Raw genomic sequence first — 20569 nt, 5'->3', positions numbered from 1 at the left:
ATCACCACTTGCCATTCTGGATGCTTTGTAACCTGTACCAAAAACTTGGGTGAGAGACTTAGACACGAGAAATGGTGAGATTGTTCGTACGGGTTTGTTTGGTGTTTCGGAGTGGACTACGTGGAAGCGTGGAAAAGTTTCTTTTTGACGGGCGAAAAATTCTAAGACATCATCGGTGCGCCCCCTCTTCAGGGAGCGATCAGGTAGTAGGGGAAAGGAAGTAGCCATAGGAGATTGTAATTTCGGCAGTAACGCCAGCCACCCACCGTGGAGTCCTACAAGGGGGCGCTGCAGGGCGTGTGAGACACGGCCTGCAAGCGCCAGCTGTACATTACCACTATAACCAAATATGAGATAACCTAGGTTGGTTATTCACACAGGGTTAACCCTTGCTGCCTGGAAAAATTGGAAGTAAGCGGAAGCTAGGAGAAGACAGGAAAGACGAAAAGTAAGAGAAAGACGAAGACTGGAGGGAGAGAGAGACAGGAAAAGGCAACTACCGATTTCCCCCGGGTGGGTCAGTCCGGGGGTGCCGTCTATGTGAAGCAGAGGCCAAAGGGGTGTGTTGCCTCCGCCGGGGGGCCTGAAAGGTCCAAACACCCAGCATCGGCTCAACCCCCAGGATCCCCTTTTCCCCAGACACGGCTAAGCCGCGCACGGCTACACGCGGGAGGGTCCGACCCTCGTGTGCTCGGGTCCGTGGTGTCGCAACACACCAAACGCCTGCTGACGCAGACGCCCCTGCGGGGAAGAACGTATGAATCCACAACCACGAATATCAGGCAAATTCATGTACTTCTCATAATTCCCATGGCGGTACAACGACTGCAGCTCCAGAGTTTCCTCTAGTAACTATGCAGTAGAAGGAACGTAGCGTCTACATTCAATAGCTGTGAAGCCTCCAGTATTGCTTACCTTGTCTGACATTCCACGTATTGCAGGAATCTCCACGCTTTCCTCAAAATAAACCATATAGCCAAAGCGAACCCCCCCCCTCCCGCTCGCCCTGCCCGATTGCAGCTCCTGAAAAGCCCAACGGATGATGATGGAACCATGTAGGCTCTAGATTTGGGTAGAGTGCGCTTTTCGTGCTCACAACCACCTCTCAGTAACGGTTATAAAACGAGATTTGGAAGAGGTTAAAGTGGTCTTAAGAAAGTTTTTGATGTGCCGTTGTGGTCTGTGGCTTGAATGTGGGTTTCTTGGACTGCATGAGACACATGTGATGGCTGTAGACAGCAGGGTAAAAGGGGCCCCATGTTTTTTATTTATCGTCATGGAAGCACTTCGCTCACGCGACGTCAGCATCGATCTTCGTAGTTCTTTTCTTAGCCCCAAAAGCGCTGCATGCGTAGAGAACATCATTTGCTCACTCGCGAGAGCGTTTTAAGGAGAGAAACTGCTTTTTTGGACGAAAAAAAAAGTTACGTACAGGAATTTGCTTGCAGCATGCTTCAGCGCTGTAGGCCAATTACGTCCGCAAATAACCGTTAGTCGTGAAGGGCAGTTGCGGTGGTCAACCACCCGGCCTAAGAAATTGGGTTAGAGGAATGAGGGTTTCTGTAAGGGGAGTAGTGTTTGATGGCATTGCGGTAAGTTGTGTGGTGCGTTGGGATATTCACCGCAGTGATTACAGTGAGGAGGGAGGGGGGAGGGCCTCATTGAGTAGACCTCTGAGGTGGTCCCTGTGTGCGGGTGAGAGTAAGGCCTTTCTTTGGGCGTAATCGGATGAATGTACCTGCTGTCTAGAAATGTCTAGGTGTAGCTTAGGACTTGTGCCTTTCTCTAAAGAAATTCGCACTTTTGTTTTTTTATTGCACGAAAAAAGATTGTACAATAGCGCGAAAGATGAAATACAATATAGCGAGGGTGATCAGTAAGCGGTTGCTCATTCGAATTCCACTGCCACGAACAGGCAGTCGTCTCTGACTAGATCCTTCTTCTCGACGTACTTCCACGTGATCTTCTCCGACAGTATTCCCTTCTGAGGCACGTCTGGCTGGGGCCTCTTCAGACTTTCGGCATTCTTCTCTTGGCAAATCTTCAATGTGACCGGAACGTCTCTGCCTTCCATCGTGGCATGGTTGATGCTGAGTTTCACCTTCTTGGCGAACGGCCACTCCAGGAAGCCGTCCCTCTCTCCAGGGCAGAGGCAGAACAGGAAGCACACGCTGGACAGCTTTCCCCAGCTCTTCTCGAACTGGCAGGCGAGTGTGAACGTGTAGCCGGCCAGCCTGCAGGGCTGCTTCAGCGGCAGCGTCAGCTCGTCGGATTTCCGCATCGCTTCGATACCCTCGAACTTGCAGACAGTCCACGAGTCTACGTGAAATAAAGACAGAGGAACAGTATTAAACTGCCGAAAGACCAGAAGCCAGAATGTAGTTAACAAACTCATCCTCAGGATTTTAACGCTCCACGAGAGCCAGGACACGAAATCACGCACCACGCCAGATTAAGGAGATTCCCTGATTGAGGACGCCACTTTGTGGTGTTGGAGGAGAGTGCAGGCCGTAGTCACGTGGTATTCTTCCTGCTGCGTGGGCTTTGTTTAGCAGTCACAAAAAAGCAAACATTAGCACCTTGCTATAAGTATCCGAGTTCGACGTTTCCTATACTCTGTTTCATACATAGCGTGCAACGTTACCAAGGCTGCAGACCGTAATAGGGCGCTCTTTGCGACAAGTGCACAACACTGCGTTAATAAAATTAAGATACTATGAACACAAACATAAGAATTAGGATTTTGTTGCTGTTTCTTTGATATAAAGAATTGACGCACGTTTAAAACTGCAGTTATTTGAAGCCTGTTGCTTTTAATATCCATCTTATAGTTCGTGTCACGTTTTGCGCCGTTCGGATAATCGTCCCGAAGAAAATGGCGTTTCCCGCTACACCGAGAAGTGCATGGCTTCCTCGCTTGCTTTTTACGTAAGATTCGTTCATAGAAGCTTACAAGGCTATGCTAGCTACTTATTGTGAATGCCTAAGAAGCAACAAGGGCACGCTTCCCGGAGAAGACAGGCCGAGAAATTGATGATATTGTGAGTGCCGATCCGGAGTGTCCGCTCGCACTGTCGCGAAGTGTCACACGGAATGTCTCTCCAACCGACGGACCTCGACGAAGAGGAGGCCTCGTAAAGTGTCTGTATCAAGCTCCGATTCCGTCAATCACGACAGTTTTACACTGCATGCCGTTCGGCTGAAGGTGCAGTGCTCGCGGAATAAAACGCGACAGGGAGACTTTAGTAGAACCCTGCATATGTGCAACGTGCTCGAGAGTACAATGTCATGTCCCTAGGAATTTGGTCACCAAAGGTGACGCGGACTCCGGTCTAAGTGCATCCACCAAAATTATGTCGATGTGACACGAACTGCAGCCGGTAGAAACGAAAGTGCGCGCATTCGTTAGCCCTAAATTCACTCGTTTCATACCGTGAGCACTGTATACATTGGGTGTGCGCTAAAAAAAACTTGGAACTCTTGGAAAAGTTCTGCAAGCGGTTAACGAAGACGACGACCTGCCGCAGCTCAGCCAGATAACTTTGCAGAGAGGTTTTTGCTCGAAATCGACTTCAGCTTTCACGAGAGGAAACGAAAGCTCCATGGTGCTCACCAAGCGCGACGACGTCATTTCCTGGTGTCGGAAGTACTTGTGCCCTCATGGAATTCCGGAAGCAGGGCGGGTACGTAGCACGCTTAATACTTTTGCCAATTGAAAGCTGAGCTCACTTTACTGCGTTTTCTTGGTGCTTCGAAGTCAGAAGACTTAACTTTTATGCACTTTAATGGCTGTGATACAGCAACACGTGCGTTAGTTTTCGTTTTATTTGTTTTTTTACGCGCCGGGCATGTCGCTAAGTTTAAAGCGCTTTGCCATTGTAAATAAAATTTTAGGTAGGCTATACACGGTGCCCCTGCTGTCATGCGCGGCGTTTTTAAAAAAGGCGGGCCATGCTATGCGATGGTAGCCAGGTGCATATTGTTCTGTCAAGTAGAGCAGTAACAAGTAATATTTTTGTTGATGCCATTCAATCTCTAGATTACAACTCGGGAATTGTTTGAGTTACTTCTTTGATGGCTTGCTGTCAGTAAAGAATACGTGGAAAATTCGAAGGAACTTAAAATTGGCATGTTTTGAGCTAAGTACTTCTTGCGCGTTAAATTTTTTCCGTCGGATAAAGGTGAAAGATTGGGCCAGTTGGTTTTGTATAATGAAGTTATAACACTGCGATCTAAAACATGAGCACAAAGAAAGAGACACACGGGGACAAGTATGTTTTATTTCGCGCTGCCATATCGTTGTGATAAAGCCCGCGAAAAATGAAAGACGCAGTTTCGCTAGAAAAGCGAAGCATCGATGGCGATGGCAAGTTAGTAGACAGCTATGCGAAGTAAGGATAGGGGATTTATTAACAAATAAAGGGAAGCTGACGAGTCTGTCGAATTCAATAAGACGCTGATATACGGATGCGGATACCTTATAAACCATGCATGTCAAATTTTGGGCGGGACCTTCCACTTAGGAACGACGTAATCGCCGGTTAAAATTGCGTTGTCGCCCCGCGCCCCGTCTAGCGCCGCGGGCTGCTGCTGACGCTGACGATGCAAGCGGAGACCAGAAACCGCGCCGTGGTGACGTCAGCACTGGTGTTCCGCTCCTTCACAGTCTCTGCGACCGTGCCTGACCGCGCTTGTTTCTGTGTGCGTGCAGTCATAATCTGCCTCACTCGAGCCTGCATTCCTTTGTGTGTATGTAGAGTGGTAGTTGACGTGCGCAGCATCAATTGAAGTGGTGGGCCGATCATGCAGTCGTTCTGTGCAGCCTACGGTTGCACGAACACCAGCGGCCGCGAAGATGTTCCATTCCTCCTCGCAAGACAAGAAGCTTACAGCTAAGTGGGAGGCTCCTGTGAATCGAAAGAATTTCAAGCTCTCAAGAACAACAGTGCTGTGCTCTAACCACTTCCGTGACGACAATTACTACCAGAGTTTATCAATAAGGCGTGAATGAGTGAGAGTACGACTTTCTGCTAGCAGGCTTACTAAATGCAGCGCGAAAAGGTCGGGGCAACGAACGCACAAATGCGGGACGGGTGTGGGCGGACGGATGGTAACTGGTCTTGGAAGACCTTATGAATACACGAACTCGTCCAATCCTGGATTTTGATTTATTGCTAGCTCCGTGTTAGCATGCTGAACGGAAGGTAGATGTTCATCTGCCACCCTTGACGCAGGTTTGGTTGCAAACCGCCGTTAATTTTCTATTCGCACGTGTGTTGTGAAACAGCCAACATGCAGCTACCATAATGCAGTGCAACTGTAAAGTTTTCATGTGTTTGAAAGCCGGTGCACGCCAGGACGCTGCGCTCACCCTCGCGCGCAGAGAGAAAGCGGCTGTCTCACGTAGCCGACGGAATTCGCCGCCTTTACGGCTCCGGTTACGATTAGCGTGCGGATGGCGCGCTGATGAAGGCCACTACACGTGCTACAAGAGCCGGAAAACTTTTCCCGCATGTAAACCGTCTGTGTAGATTGCCGACAGCTTTGGGGCAGAGCACAAATGCCGACGATCGCATCCCTCCTTACGTTCCACGAGGAGGCATGCAGGAACATAACAGTACAGTTGTTTGTCCGGAAACGAACTCACTGGATCGCTGAATACAGCTTTGCAAAAAACATACTCACCAAAGAACATTTCTAACACGACGAGATGCTTACACTACGCTTTCGTTCGCGTCGAAAGTACTGGCGTCGAAAGTACTGCTTCCTACCAGCATCTTTTGTTTCTTGGAGAGGCCGGCTACGTATACATGTAGGTAGCAACGCCGACGCCCTCAGAGAAACGCAAGCTCTCGAAATTTACCATTATCGTCTCACCAAACTACAGCGCCAAACCACCTTGCATCGTGTGTGGCGGCAGCGGCCAGTCCGGACGAACACCAATGTTGACGTCACGAGGCGCCCGACCAATCACAGACGGAAACGAGGCGCTCGAGCTGCCCGAGTCTGCTGCTGCACTTTTCGTCGAAATAAAACCTGTTTGCGCGTTCTTTCGCTCAATTTCGATGCGATATCCGGATTCGGAGGGTTGAAAACCATTACGTAAGCTCTTCACTCATTTTTTTTCTGGAAAAATTTTCAGCTACCCTTTAATGCTTACTAATCAACAATCATGGTGTCACGCGCACACAAGCAAACATGAACAGATATCATTACATGAGCGCGCACACTTGCTGTCAAAACGCTGGAGTGAGGAAGAGCGGCAGCAGCGGCGAGCGAATTGACCTTCGTGCTGCCCCATGCTTCAACGCGAACTAAGCGGCGAGAAACCAGCGCACACGAAGATAGGAGCACTCGGAGCATTCTGTCCTTATCGCAGACCGATTTCGAGATTGGTCCCGCGCGACCGCACCATACGCAGCTGCCGCCGGAGTGGAACGCCCTCCGCCCCCGCCTTCGGTGCCTTGCGCACGGCGGGAGACGGCGCGCCTTTGCCCGCTTTCCTCCCTTGCACGCGCAAGATTGAACCACCAACGTGAGCTCAACCAGCCACGCTTTAAAGGGCACATACAGCATACGGCGCGTGGCGACGATGTTAGCTTTCTTGGACTTTATAAGGAGCATCACGTTGACGGCGATGACGACGTTAGAAATGCGCCTGGATTGTCCAATAATTTCTATCGCGATAATATGTCACGTGAGTAACCTTCCGCCCGCATCGAAAAGCGGCGCCCACAAAAAATGCTCCGCAGGAGTTAGTAAGCGCAGTCTTTCCACGATGCATCAACCAACATTTATCGTAACTCTTACCTTAGGAACACCAAACTGCTATGGAGCGTGTGTGAGTCCGCTGCTTTTGAGGCGGACTGGAGTTACTGCAATAGCTCCACAGGGGGCCTATACAGCAACTGCATTGAGGTTGGACTGTGATTCAAGCGATATGTTTAATGTTCCTAGCACTTTCTTTATCGGCCTAAAATAATTGACGGAGAAAATCTGTAAACATGACAACTGTAAGTTTGTTTCAACTTCCTATAAATTCATAATTGACAGCAAGGCATTCAGGGCAGTAATAAAATGAGCTAATTTTCAATTATTAACTTGAACGGCATCAACAAAATATTACTGGCGGCTACTCTACTCGACTGGGAAACAATATGCACTTTATCTTCGCGTAGAATGAATGGCCTGTCGTTTGTAAACGTGGCATGCCTGGTAGTTGGGACCCCCTTTGGAAATATATGCTTGTCCCATTTTCGTGCAGGAGAATAATTTACCTGGACCAAACGTTGGCGAACGCTGGCCACAGCAAGCAGCAAGTATGGCACGACCGCTCCGGCGAATCGTCAAAGGACGCCTTCCCGATTGGCCTAACGACGGGTTCTGCAACCGCGTCCGGAAAAGGAGGCCGCCTCATCCTTGTACACGCAGGAACCAGTGACGCTGGATTTTTTAAAGGCGCAGCAGACTTCTTCAGGGCCAAGAAAGCACTAATGTGGACTACCATTCGGAGATGGATGGCACATATTTTGAGCACTGGTTTACGACCAAATTGGCGTGCAACATATCCGCCAACAGCGTCACTGTTATGGACGATGTACAGTATCGCAGTGTGGCTCAAGAAGAAAGTGCCCACAGCGTCGACACAAAAAGGTGACATGCGAGCGAGGCTTACGAGGCAGAGAATAGCTTGGAGCTGCTCAGATGTGGTCCGTACCGATATGTTGCAAGTTTCAACGAGAGTGAGCGCGCCCAACGCTGGCTATAAAGTGCTGTATACCGTATAGACACTATTGCTGCTCAACACGATCATGAAGTGTTACTACTGCCTACATACCACTGGCAATTGAACCCAACTGAATATGCACGGGGCATCGTGAAAAGGCCATGAAGTCATGGGAAAAAAAAATACTTCCGAGCATGTTGAACAGCTTCTGCCAAAGACACTGGCATCAGTAACCTAAAAAATGTGGACAAACTGGTACGCTCATAATGACCGTTTTGAAGATGAGGCCTGGAAGTGGGATGTGATTATCGGATAGCCAAATCGAGCCGGTCATTTTTGACACTAGTGGTTCAAGTGACACTTATGACGAGTCTAGTTCAGCATTTAGCGGTATCGAGAAGCTTGCTTAAGTTCTTTCTCATTGCCAAAGTGTAGCAGTTGTCAGAAGTGTTTTCTTGGGTATTGCGGAAAAATAAACACGTGTATTCCTTTTCACCAATTATAAAATTTTTCCGTGCCCACTGAATTCTTTAGGCACATGTTCAGAATTAAAGCCAAGGTATAGAGCGGAGTCCACATTATTTTTGTCATTTTTGATGGAGTAATGCACCGCGGAAAGATCACATCCGCCAGGAAGTCGTGCAGTGATTTTTTTCACGGCAATAACACATGGAATAGACTGAAAAGCATTATTTTGTGTGCCCTTCCTGTTCCTTTAATAGTTGATCATTCATGTACTTCCTTTCGCACGAGCTCTGTCGAGGAGTACTTCACAGGGAGAGTGAGTTAAGCAAACCATGCACCTCAATTTCTTTTTTAAATAAAAAAAAAACCACACGCTCACAGAAATTTCAGGCTTTGTCGCCGAGTTTCAGCGCGAACGCTGTTGTACAATTCGCAACGATCATTTACAAAGTGACAATAAATGTTGCTGCAATCACAGAAGGCAAGATTCACTGAGAGATCAGGTGTGGCGTTGTCAAGTCGGCTGTTAGGCAGGCAAGTACAAAATAAAATTAAAGAATTTCTACTAAATGACTTATGAAAAAGAAAAAAAAATGTTCGCCAGAGTGAGATTCAAACCCTCGTCAGTCGTAACGCGCATGTACTTGCGCGCGCCCGAACTACTCAAGCACCATCGGTTAATGCTTATTTTATTGAGAATGTCACGAAACTCAGAGATGTGTCGAAATACCGAGGCGCTGAAGAGGAAGTGCTTGAAATATTGGATACCTCTACGCAGTTTAAAGTACATAAGTATTAGTGCAACTGACCTTACGTAGGCTAACGTATGTTTTGTTAAATATGGAAATAAAGAAAAGAAAGCCATGACGCAATTGCAGTCACATTCCATTTGCTGTGGGCAACTTCCGTAGCTTTCGTAGCGTTGCACGTTAGGTATCAAACGGAGTATTCATAGTTGTCGACAACTTCTAAATCGACACCTAGGATATTTATCACATTTAGGTTAGCGAATAACAAAACTTTTTCCACTATAACTCGGCAGTGAACATGTATTTTGTTCACGTACAGTGATTTACCCTTTTTTGAATGATCTGCGTTGGGCACTTAGGACATACGGCGAACTGGAATTGCTTTGCGCAATGTATACATTTAGGCAAGGCTTGTGCGGGAGTCTGCGGTCAGTCGAAAGATTTCAATGGTTACTATACACATGGCAAAAATATTCGGCCAGGTTTGCTAAACCGAAATCGGCTAATGATTTTCATAATTTTCAGGCAAGTCTGGCTTGTTATGCCTTCCGTATTTTCTGCTTGGGTACAGTCATAATTTCAAAGAACGCTCCACAGCTTAAACCTCATCTTGTGCACAATATTGTTACGTAGGAAGACACCGACGAAAAGCTATTTACAAGTATATTTACAAGGCAATACGCCGCAGTTGGCCAAGAGGCAACAGCCCGCGTTAGCTTCCAATCGTCGTCGTCGTCTTCTTGCTGCTCGGCTCTTCGTCATTGGGAATACTATCCCGTAGCAATATGTCCTTGTTCAAGTCAATGTCCAATGTGAGGCAAACAAACAGCATCACAAGAAAGAGGAGGCTTGAAGTGATCAACCACGATGAAACAAGGAATATGTAGCGGAAACCGATATTTTGACAACCCGTCTTACATTTGTAAGGACCTGATATGGCACGTCCGCTTGTCAGTGATAATGCTCACAGTGAGTATTTTGCTCACAATGTGAGTATTCCCTGTTAGCAAACTTGGTGGGACATGCCAATAAGTTCGCTCCATAAATTGTCTGATTCTTTTAAAGCTCCAAAGAGATCCCTTGTTAAGCCACTGTTGATCTGAGCCGGGACACGAGTTTTCCAGTTCTCTAATCTGTTGTTTGCTCGTTATGTGACTGCGTCAGTTTTACACATTATCTGCCTACTCTTCCTGCCTCTTCACTGCAATCCTATCTACCTCCCCTCTGGACTTACACGTTAATATAAGGATAAGCGCTGCAGTTTCTGCAATGCTTTTTCGGCGGGTCATGGATAATTACAGCTGTCAAGAGGCTAACTGGCGACACCCAGGGAGCTCAAGAGGGCATGGCGCAGATGCGTCGCGATAGAAAGATCCAAACGAGTTTCTCGCTTCGTCTTTCCTCTGTGTCACGCTCCTTTTATGTAAATACACACTCTGAACTACACCCCGACGTGGCGTGCAAGACAGCCGTAGCAACAGCGGCAGCAGCAGTGAAAAAAATCGAAGGAAGAGGCAAAGGAAGTTTCGTTTTAAAAGAGTGATGTTCAATGTAAAGTCGGCGCGTGCAGAAAATTACTCACCATGTTCAGTGTCATACCAGCTGCTGCGCCTAGATGCATCGCCCTGGCTTGCGTGCGGGTCGAGCACGCTGAGAAAAACCCCCAGGGATACAGCTTTGCGTTTCAGTGATGCGATGTTCGCGTGGGCCCTGGGAGTGCCGAGATCTGAGTTCATGAGCTCCCACTGAATCTCCTTTATTGTTTCGGCGAGGCGTCCCGCTTCGGCGGCGTCGAGAGTCACTTTGCCCTCACTGTCGGGCTCATCAGGACTGAAAAAAACAATCGAGTGCGACGGGCTAAGCGATTACGCTTCTAATAAACGCGGCACAGTTTCTTTCAAACCTGTGAGAATACCACGCCAGATATGCAGCTAGCTAGCAATTCTATTCTATTCTATTTGTTGTCCCGCAACTGCTTGATATTAGCTGTGCTTTGCTTTCAGACAAGAATTTTAGCTTGTCTTTAAACGTGATGACCATTCATCATCATCACGCCTTTGCTGATCTTTGAGGAACACCTGATTTCAGAAGACGTAAACATGAGCGGTATGGTTGGTGGCACAGAGTTTTACCACATAGAGGCGATGTGGGCGTGTTCGTAATTCATCATTAACACAAGGAGTCGTAGCGCGGACAAGGAACAAGGACATCCGAAGGTGCAAAAATGACACCGTAGCGCTAGGGTAAAAGCTGGGTTTCTGACAGGGCCATGCACAGAAATCATTTCCGGGAGAGGATTTGCGGAAACAACGGTGGTCAATCGTGAATATTTCTATTGACCTATTTTCCCGTGTAAACCAGACATATCGCTGCCATAAGATAGTATAAACATGTAATGCATATATTGATATGTATACATAGAATATATTGACACATATGTGTTTATCACTGCATTACCGCGGCGATAATTTTGGGGCGGGGGGTTTCGGGGCCCCCTAACCTTCCTTCAGTATACGGGCCAGGTTCCATGTCCTTGTTCAGATGTCGCGAATCAACGAGTGCATCATTTTCTCGTTACCTGGCGCTGTCTGCGCCCTCGCAGCCGACGTAGTGTTCGACCGCATCCTTGCGGACTACCTTTCGACCGCACTTGGAGCAGCGCACCCGGCCGTGCATGCAGTGGGCCAGAAAGTGCTCCTCCAGGGCGGCCAGCCTCCCGGTGAAGGTGCAGCCAAAGGACCCATCGCCGGCCTCGTCGTCGTTGATGCAGCGGACCTGACGCTCGGCGAGGTCTTGCCTCGCGAACGGCATCGTCTGCACTTCTTCCTTCTCGAACGTGGCGCCGTCTATGGGACACTGGCGCCCTCTGTCGGCCGCCTGACTCTCGCACCAATCGCACAGCACATGCGTGCACGGCAGCAGTCTGGCCACCGAGGACACGACGCCGCAGAGTCTGCACACCCGGATCCGCGGCATGGGCTCGACGAAGCGAAGCGTGCGCCATTCCAGGAACTCGCCGAAACCGGTCAGGGTGTACTGGTACGCGGTCGCCATGACACTGGAACGATCTGCGAGTGGTGCTAGTTACTTCGTACTTATAATGAAACGGATGAGGTTGCCAGTGCGCGACATATGGGAAGACATGTAGCCCACGTAATCTGCGCATACATGCTACCTTAACTAGAAATCACAGCCTTAAAGTCCGCATTTAGTATTCATCAAGTACTGTCATACCTTGAGCCAAGACACGTCCTTGGCCCATGTACTAACGCTTCTTGTGCATGTCGCGCAAACGAGGCCCTTTACATTTCCTCAGAAACACTGGTTACAATGCGATACTTTGTTGATTATTGTAACGTGGTTTTTCTAGGTTGTGTATCTATCGCACATTGTATGTGACTTTAAATTTTATCATATCCCGTCTAGATTATACCATGCTAGGCGTGCCGTGAGGCAATCATCTGCAAGATTCAATAAAACGACCCCCTCTCTCTCAACTGAAGTGTTATATCATCGCGCGACCATCTATATACAAAGGCGTCCACGGCGCACGAGTGACGAAGTGTGATTCGTTTCGTATGGAGCAAGAGGCGAACGCCCATCAAAATGCATAGGGAAATGCAGCCTCCGTATGAGGAAAGGTGTCTCGCTTTGAGAAGTGTGAAGTAGCTGTGAGGTCGCAAAACTCCGTGAAGACTCCGTGAACAGACTCCGTGAACAGCCGAGAAGCTCCGGTCATTCACTGGGAGAGTCTGGACCACCCGCCACAAAATCCATACCTCGCCCCTAGCGATATCCATCTTTACGGTCCGCTGAAGAAGCTCCTGGCAGGACCGTGATTCATGTGCAACGATGAAGCCAAGACAAGTGTCCGACGGTGGTTCCACAGTCAGGCGGACGAATTATATACCACAGGGGCATCCCAAATTTAGTGCTGTGATAGGACAAATGTCTGAACCAGTGTGGGGACTACACATGTGGAAAAATAACGTAAGGTACGTAGACAGTACGTATATTTGTAGTTATCTGCATGTACATTGTTTTGGGTAATAAAAATAGGGGCAATGTCTTTCTGATTCTTCTTGTACATTATGTACGGGACACTGCTTTAATTTTTGCCAAGGCAACTCAGAAGTGATTGCGTAATCAGTCATTTGGGATACAAATTGCTAGGTATATGGGGCTGTATTTTCGATAACGCGATGTAACATAGTGCTATCCTGATTTTGGCATATAGAGGCATGCGCAGAAGCATATGCGCAGAAGCATATGCGCAGCACGCTTGACCAAGTGCTTACGCAACAATGAGCGACAAATCGACATAAACCTTTTCTGTCGCAACCTGCGCGCGCGTGCAACTCCGCTCTTGCAGTCGCATTTGTTGGCAGACGGTGCCAGAATAGGCTTAAACATATTCTTGCCGTCAGCATTTGTGAAAGTTTGGTGCGATTTGCTTTAGACCATAGGTCAGTCACACACAAAAGAGAAACATCCGTGAAAAGCGTTTCGAATACCGCAGTTCGACATTAATATCTAGAAGACAGCATTACCCTGCAGGTGAATCTGCCACCTACCTACCATCGCTGCACCTTCATCTCGGTGCTTAAAGAGAAGTAGATTTTACGAGAAGAAACATGAATTAGACGGTTACTTCCTCCACGTTCACTGAGATGCTATCTTCTGCATCTAATATTGGTATTTAAATAAAGCAAAAAAATACAAAAAGTGGTTTTCATGCTCGTAGGGTAACGGTTGCTAATGAGAGTACACTGCAAAAGCGATAATGCCCTTTATCTAAGTTGGGGTCAGAGAAGGATTCGGAGCCTTCAATGTGCAGTGAGGCCCAGTGTCCAGTCAGGTTGAATGTCGAAGGAAACTGAATGTCCGACAAAGTGGAACGTGCAACCGAGACGCAATGTCCGCCCAACGAGTCTGAATGTCCACTACTGGACATTTAGTGTCTCGCTGGACATTCAGGCCGCAAGCATCAGCAGAGGATATAACGAATCACGCACCTCATGCTGGAATCCTCCCGTCTATGCGTGATCAACCGCGGTAGCAATGAGCGAATGGCAATAGCTTGTATTCAGAAGGACCTCTCAGAGCGATGGCTTTTTCCGTGTGAATGGAAGCCACTAGCGTGTAGCGTAGAAAAGTGGAAGAAACGAAATGAAAGTTTGATTCTGCTTTGTGGTGTGGCTTTCTCATGGCAGTAAAACTTGTATGTGCAAGCATGCAGTAAAATTGGTATATGTAAGAAGCATTATGAAAGAAGTTCTGTTTTTTTGTTGAGTGCTAGCCAGCTTCTTTTACCACATTGTACGTTATGTAAATACATTTTCTCGACCTTGTCTGTCCACTCTTCCTATCCTCTATCCCCCTGTGCCTTTCCTTTCCTTTCCTCCTACTCCAACAGCTGACCGCCACTCAGGTGTCAGCAGATGTAGCTAGGCGGTAGCAGCGCAGTAAGAAATAAAACCTACTTATATTTTCCTAATTTTACTTAAATTGAATCACTAATTGCTATGACTGCCTAACGCGATATTAGCTCGAAGATGCTTTCGGACTCGCTGCCGTGGTTCGTTGTATGTATGGCGTGTTGTTGCTTAACACAAACCCCCTGGCTCCGTAGCAGGCTGCGTCGACCGCATTCCGACAAGGGCAGAATTCAAGAACGTTCGTATACACACGTTTAGGCTTACACACAAACGCACACACACAAAACAACTTCGCTATTGAACTAAACCCGGTATGGTAATTTGTGGAAACAAGTTTCAGGCTTTCAGCGTTAAGCACCGTAGATGGATAATCAATATTGGATGAGGCTGAAACCAAGGTTTACTGAATGTGCTATCGGTTGTGGAAGCGTACGCGGAGAACAGGATTCTCTCTTTAAAATAACAATAATAATAGTAATAATAATACTTTACAACTGCGGCGTGAGTCATTTCTTCGTTTCACTGTTCCGACGCTTCGAAGAAATTTTTGTGGTCGCTAGCGAATTTAGCGCCTTTTTAGGAGGCTGTATATCAAAGCGATGGCTCGTCGTACTTTACACTTGGAGGCAAACAGATTGTTTAAATGTCACCATATGCAGGTATATTTCAGACGTATGTATCCGCAGTGTGGCGCTATCTGGGCGTCGGCCATTTCATTTAGCCCTGCGATATGTGACGCTTCACAGCGCGAACTTGGTCAAAGGACGGTGCAAGAGGCGACAAACGGAGACGAGCGCTGACTTCCAACGGAATTTTACTTTTCGAGAAAACAAACATATATACCCGCCGTGGTTGCTCGGTGGACATGGTGTTGGGCTGCTGAGCACGAGGTCGCGGGATCGAATCCCGGCCACGGCGGCCGCATTTCGATGGGGGCGAATACACCAACCGTGTACTTAGATTTAGGTGTACGTTAAAGAACCACAGGTGGTCGAAATGTGCGAAGTCTTCCACTACGGCGGGCCTCATAATCAGAAAGTGGTTTTGGCACGTAAAACCCCACGATTTTAAAACAAGCATATATACGCGGTTCACAAGCGCGATTTCATTCTGACGCTGGCTCATATCAAAGACAAAACAGAACGAAACATAAGCGCGCGACACCAGTCATTGTCAAGGAGCGGGCTTATCTTTTCTCGCAATTGCCAGATATGATAGCTCCTTGCTCGATAGGGCTATTGAAGACTTTGTTACGGCATTGTTCTCTTCAATTGTCGCTGCTTCTATCATGAGTGTGGTATGGCCATGTGCGTACCTAGCAATCGATAACTGTAGAGTCGCAGACGAGAGATTTACAACCGCCCTCTGAATAATGTCGCACCAAAAAGCCATTCCTTCCGAGGTTTTTCGATGGTGCTCTTTAAGGCGTCCGTTTAGACCTTGTTCCTGTGGGTGGGCAGCACAACCCGGACGAAAGACGAGAAACCGTCGTCTTTCGTACGGGTTGCGCTGCCCACCCATAGGAACATGTTCAATCACCCACTCGCCCAGGTTGCCGTGTTAGTCTCTTTAGACACCTTCTGGTTTGACCCGCTTATGTCTGCCCACATGGGAGAGGGAGATTATACACTACATTTCTGTGCATTTTCTAACAAACGGGTTTCTATGATTGATGTTACAGTCTTGTATTTCCTTATTTAGAGGACAGGGCAGTCTGCATAACAAGGACAATCTGGATTGCAATAACTGCAGACTGGACATTGATATGAGCCAGCGTCAGAGTGTAATCGGGCGTGCGCACCCTGTATAGATATGTGTGTTTTCTCAGGAATTTCTCGGGAATTGGAAGTCAACGCTTGTCTCGGTTTGTCGCCTCTTTCGCCGTCCTCTGTTCAAGTTGGCGCTTTCAAACATCATGGATCAACGCCAACTAGCCCGGTCGCATAACTTGCTACGATATGCGTCCGTCACGAGAAATCCCGACGAAAAAGTGGTCTACGGAGTTATCGCTTAAAGTGGGTGCCTGGCCTGGCGCGCATCGGCCACCACACGCCAATTCGGAAGCTTGAGTGTAGTTGTTGAGCTCGTTAAAGAGGCAGAACGTTCTGGTGCGGTTGAGTATCTGTACGCGAACGTTCGACTAACGCATCGTGTACGTCATCTAGCCAGTCCTAATCCTATCTAGCTGGTCTGGGACACGTGAACCCGGTTGAGCAGCCGGTTTAGCAGCGAACATTTGCTATTGATTGTAATTATATGATCAACGTACCCAAAAGAAGACGCTAAACAGGAACGGCGGCCCACTCGGAATTAAAGAAAAAATATGCAAATAAAGATTCACATAAAATAATTATCTGAAGTCTAAAACAGATTCCCGTAGCCGTATTTACGCATGTGTCTACGTCGCCGCCCGTCTGTTAACGTTCTGATCTTCGTCGGCACGCACGTGGCGCCAGAGTTAAACCAACTAGAGAAGCTAATTAAGACGCATGGCGACGCTATGTAGTACAGAATCGTTACGTTTTGGGCGAGTTGGTCGTACACTATTCTTTAGAGACTTATGCGCGCACAAAGACAGGGTGTCGAACGAAGGGGCTCCCACACATGGTGTGTGCACCTTCTTCGTTTGACGTCCTGTCTTTGTGCGCGCGTAAGTCTCTAAAGCTATGTAGTAGGCTGTTCCACATGTGTTAAATTTCCTTTTTTCTATTCTTGCTCCTTTAAAATATTTTAGAACGTTGTAATTATACCTACGTGCTCGTGAGCTAACTACATCTTTCCTTTTTCCTACATCGAGACCATATGCATCGAAATCTTCCTACATCGAGGCCATATACACCAGTACCGCATAGGTAATTACGATTTTTACGAAAATTACTACTGCGGAAGCTTGGCACTAGTCAGAGCTGTAACTTATGATGGTTCAACCAGCGTCGTAACGATGTACGTGTACATAGATTGGCCCAAATTTCGACCTTCCGGCTTCCAACGACGTTATAAATATACAAGGTAAACATTGTCGACGAAGTCTACTGCGCTAGAAATGACGGAACGCGCAATTATTCTTCGTGAGTGCAGAGTCCATTTTTCTTTTCGGGCAGTAAAAAGAAACACATGTGATCACTTGGAAATTTACAAACACAGTATAGCTCAGTGGCTAGGGCATTCAGCTGCTTGGACACGGGGTCGCCGGTTCGATCCCGGAGGCGGCAGCCGCATTCTCACTGAGGGACGAATGCAAAATTGCTCGTGTACTGCGCATTCATCATAATCATCAGCCTGGTTACGCCCACTGCAGGGCGAAGGCTTCTCCCGTACATCTCCCAACTACCCCGGTCATGTACTAATTGTGGCCACGTTGTCGCTGCAAACTTCTTAATCTCATCCGCCTACCTAACATTCTGCCGCCCCTGCTACACTTCCCTTCCCTTAGAATCCACTCCGTAACCCTTAATGAGCACCGGTTATCTTCCCTCCTCATTACATGTTCTGCCCATGCCCATTTCTTTTTCCTGATTTCAACTAAGATGTCATGAACTCGCGTTTGTTCCCTCGCCCAATCTCCCCTTTTCTGATCCCTTAACGTTACACCTATCATTCTTCTTTCCATAGCTCGTTGCGTCGTCCTCAACTTAAGTAAAAGGCTTTTCGTAAGCCTCCAGGTTTCTGCCCCGTATGTGAGTACTGGTAAGACGGCTGTTATACACTTTTCTCTTGAGGGATAATGGCAACCTGCTGTTCATGATCTGAGAATGCCTGGCAAACGCACCCCAGCCCATTCTCATTCTTCTGATTATTTCAGTCTCATGATCCGGATCCGCGGTCACTGCCTGCCCTAAGTAGATATATTCCCTTATCACTTCCAGTGCATCGCTACCTATCGTAAACTGCTGTACTCTTCCGAGGGTGTTATACATTAGTTTAGTTTTCTGCAGATTAATTTTTAGACCCGTCCTTCTACTTTCCCTCTTCAGGTCAGTGAGCAAGCATTGCAATTGGTCCCCTGAGTTACTAAACAAGACAATATCAGCGAATCGCAAGTTACTAAGATATTCTCCACCAACTCTTATCCCCAATTCCTCCCAATCCATGTCTCTGAATACCTCCTGTTAAAACGCTGTGAATAGCGTTGGAGAGATCGTATCTCTCTGTCTGACGCCTTTCTTTATTGGGATTTTGTTGCTATCTTTATGGAGCGCTATGGTGCCTGTGGAGCCGCTATAGATATCTTTCAGTATTTTCACATACGGCTCGTCTACACCCTGATTCCGTAAGGCATCCATGACTGCTGAGGTTTCGACTGAATCAAACGCTTTCTCGTAATCAATGAAAGCTATATATGAGGGTTGGTTATATTCCACACGTTTCTCTATCACCTGATTGATATTGTGAATATGGTCTGTTGTTGAGTAGCCTTTACGAAATCCTGCCTGGTCCTTTGGTTGACAGAAGTCTAAGGTGTTCCTGATTCTATTTGCGATTACCATAGTAAATACTTTGTAGGCAACGGACAGTAAGCTGATAGGTCTATAATTTTTCGAGTCTTTGGCGTCCCCTTTCTTACGGATTATGATTATGTTAGCGTTCTTCCAAGATTCCGGTACGCTCGAAGTCAGGAGGCATTGCGTATACAGGGTGGCCAGTTTTTCTATAACAATCTGCCCACCATCCTTCAACAAATCTGCTGTTACCTGATCCTCCCCAGATACCTTCCCCCTTTGCATAGCTCCCAAGGCTTTCTTTACTTCTTGCGACGTTACTTGTGGGATTTCAAATTCCTCTCTTCCATTATCGTCGTGGGTGCCACTGGTACTGTATAAATCTCTATAGAACTCCTCAGCCACTTGAACTATCTCATCCATATTAGTAATGATATTACCGGCTTTGTCTCTTAACGCATACGTCTGATTCTTGCCAATTCTTAGTTTCTTCTTCTCTGCTTTTAGGCTTCCTCCGTTCCTGAGAGCTTGTTCAATTCTATCCATACTACACTTCCTTATGTCAGCTGTCTTACGCTTGTTGATTAACTTAGTTCGGCCAGTTCTATTCTGGCTGTAGGGCTAGAGGGTTTCATACATTGGCGTTTCTTGATCAAATCTTTCGTCTCCTGCGATAGCTTACTGCCATCCTGTCTAACGGAGTTACCACCGACTTCTATTGCACACTCCTTAATGATGTTCATAAGATTGTCGTTCATATTTTCAACACTAAGGTCCCCTTCCTGAGTTCAAGGCGAGTACCTGTTCTGTAGCTTGATCCGGAATTCCTCTATTTTCCCTCTTACCGCAAACTCATTGATGGGCTTATGTACTAGTTTCTTCCGTTCCCTCCTCAAGTCTAGGCTAATTCGAGTTCTTACCATCCTATGCATTCGATGCACGTTACCGTGCATTGGGTGCACGTTAAGAAAGCCCAGGTGTGTCACAATTAATCCGGAATACCGCAACACGTCACGCCGCATAATGAGTTCGTGGCGCAAGCACGTAAAATTAGAGTTAATTTATTACATCAAACATACGTAATAAAATAAACAAAAAAAATCTGAAGCCACACGCGCGAAGTATGTGGGAACAATATCGCTATACACAGAGCCATGTCTACATGGCACACGACCGTATCTACAGTATACGGACAAATTCATTTACACTATATGCCGAAATACACATACTGTACATGTCGTTTCTACTCTAGCCAAAACAATCGCCCGGCCAGAGTTCTCTCTAGCAATTTCAGTAGGAAGCTCTATCGCGCAGGCAAAGTGGCGAAAACAGCAGCAGCAGAAACTCACGCTCGCGTTTCGTGGCGAAGTCGAGGTTGGCCAATCAAGCGGTTCCACGAAGGGCCTTCAAGTTGCAACGGCCGTGGTCCGGAGCGACAGCGCACCTTCCGGTATGCGGCCAGTCCGCTTCACGTCGACTTTAATCCCGCTCTGGTTGCGCAATCAGAAGAGAGGGCGCGTATCTCCGCGATTTTAGGTGAATGTTCCCGGAGCAGTCTCGGCAACGGTAATTCGTACGTATACAAACAGATTTAGGTGGGACTCGCGAATCACGTGGCCGAGCTATCGTGACGTAAAGCGATGCCGCGAGAAGGAGGCGCGAGAGCGGGACCGAGAGCAGCCGAAGGGTGATTTAGGTGTACTATAGGAACAGTTACGATTGATAAACTGCGCTCATGCAGTTGGCGACTGC

General features: G+C 47.4%; 1 protein-coding gene across 1 annotated transcript; it reads right to left on the bottom strand.

The window, feature by feature from the left end:
* Window positions 1-1780: 1780 nt before the first annotated feature.
* LOC126528010 (uncharacterized) lies at window positions 1781-20343 on the bottom strand. Its single transcript, XM_050175854.3, has 4 exons — window positions 20167-20343; window positions 11519-12008; window positions 10523-10770; window positions 1781-2319 (listed from the first exon to the last, which is right to left on the bottom strand). Exons 2-4 carry the CDS (start codon window positions 11992-11994, stop codon window positions 1889-1891), a joined length of 1155 nt encoding a protein of 384 aa, XP_050031811.1. The 5' UTR covers window positions 11995-12008; window positions 20167-20343; the 3' UTR covers window positions 1781-1888.
* Between the last annotated feature and the right edge of the window lie 226 nt (window positions 20344-20569).

The sequence above is a fragment of the Dermacentor andersoni genome, chromosome 9, assembly GCF_023375885.2.
Source record: "Dermacentor andersoni chromosome 9, qqDerAnde1_hic_scaffold, whole genome shotgun sequence".
NCBI classification, from domain to species: Eukaryota; Metazoa; Arthropoda; class Arachnida; order Ixodida; family Ixodidae; genus Dermacentor; species Dermacentor andersoni.
Note: the sequence above shows the minus strand (reverse complement) of the source record. Positions and strands in the feature narration are given on the sequence as shown.

Coding starts and splice junctions, on each gene's coding strand:
- LOC126528010 (XM_050175854.3), bottom strand. CDS start 11,994: ATGGCGACCGCGTACCAGTACACCCTGACCGGTTTCGGCGAGTTCCTG. Junction 10,771..11,518: donor GAGGGCGCAGACAGCGCCAG/GTAACGAGAAAA, acceptor TGTTTTTTTCAG/TCCTGATGAGCCCGACAGTG. Junction 2,320..10,522: donor CTGGTATGACACTGAACATG/GTGAGTAATTTT, acceptor TATTTCACGTAG/ACTCGTGGACTGTCTGCAAG.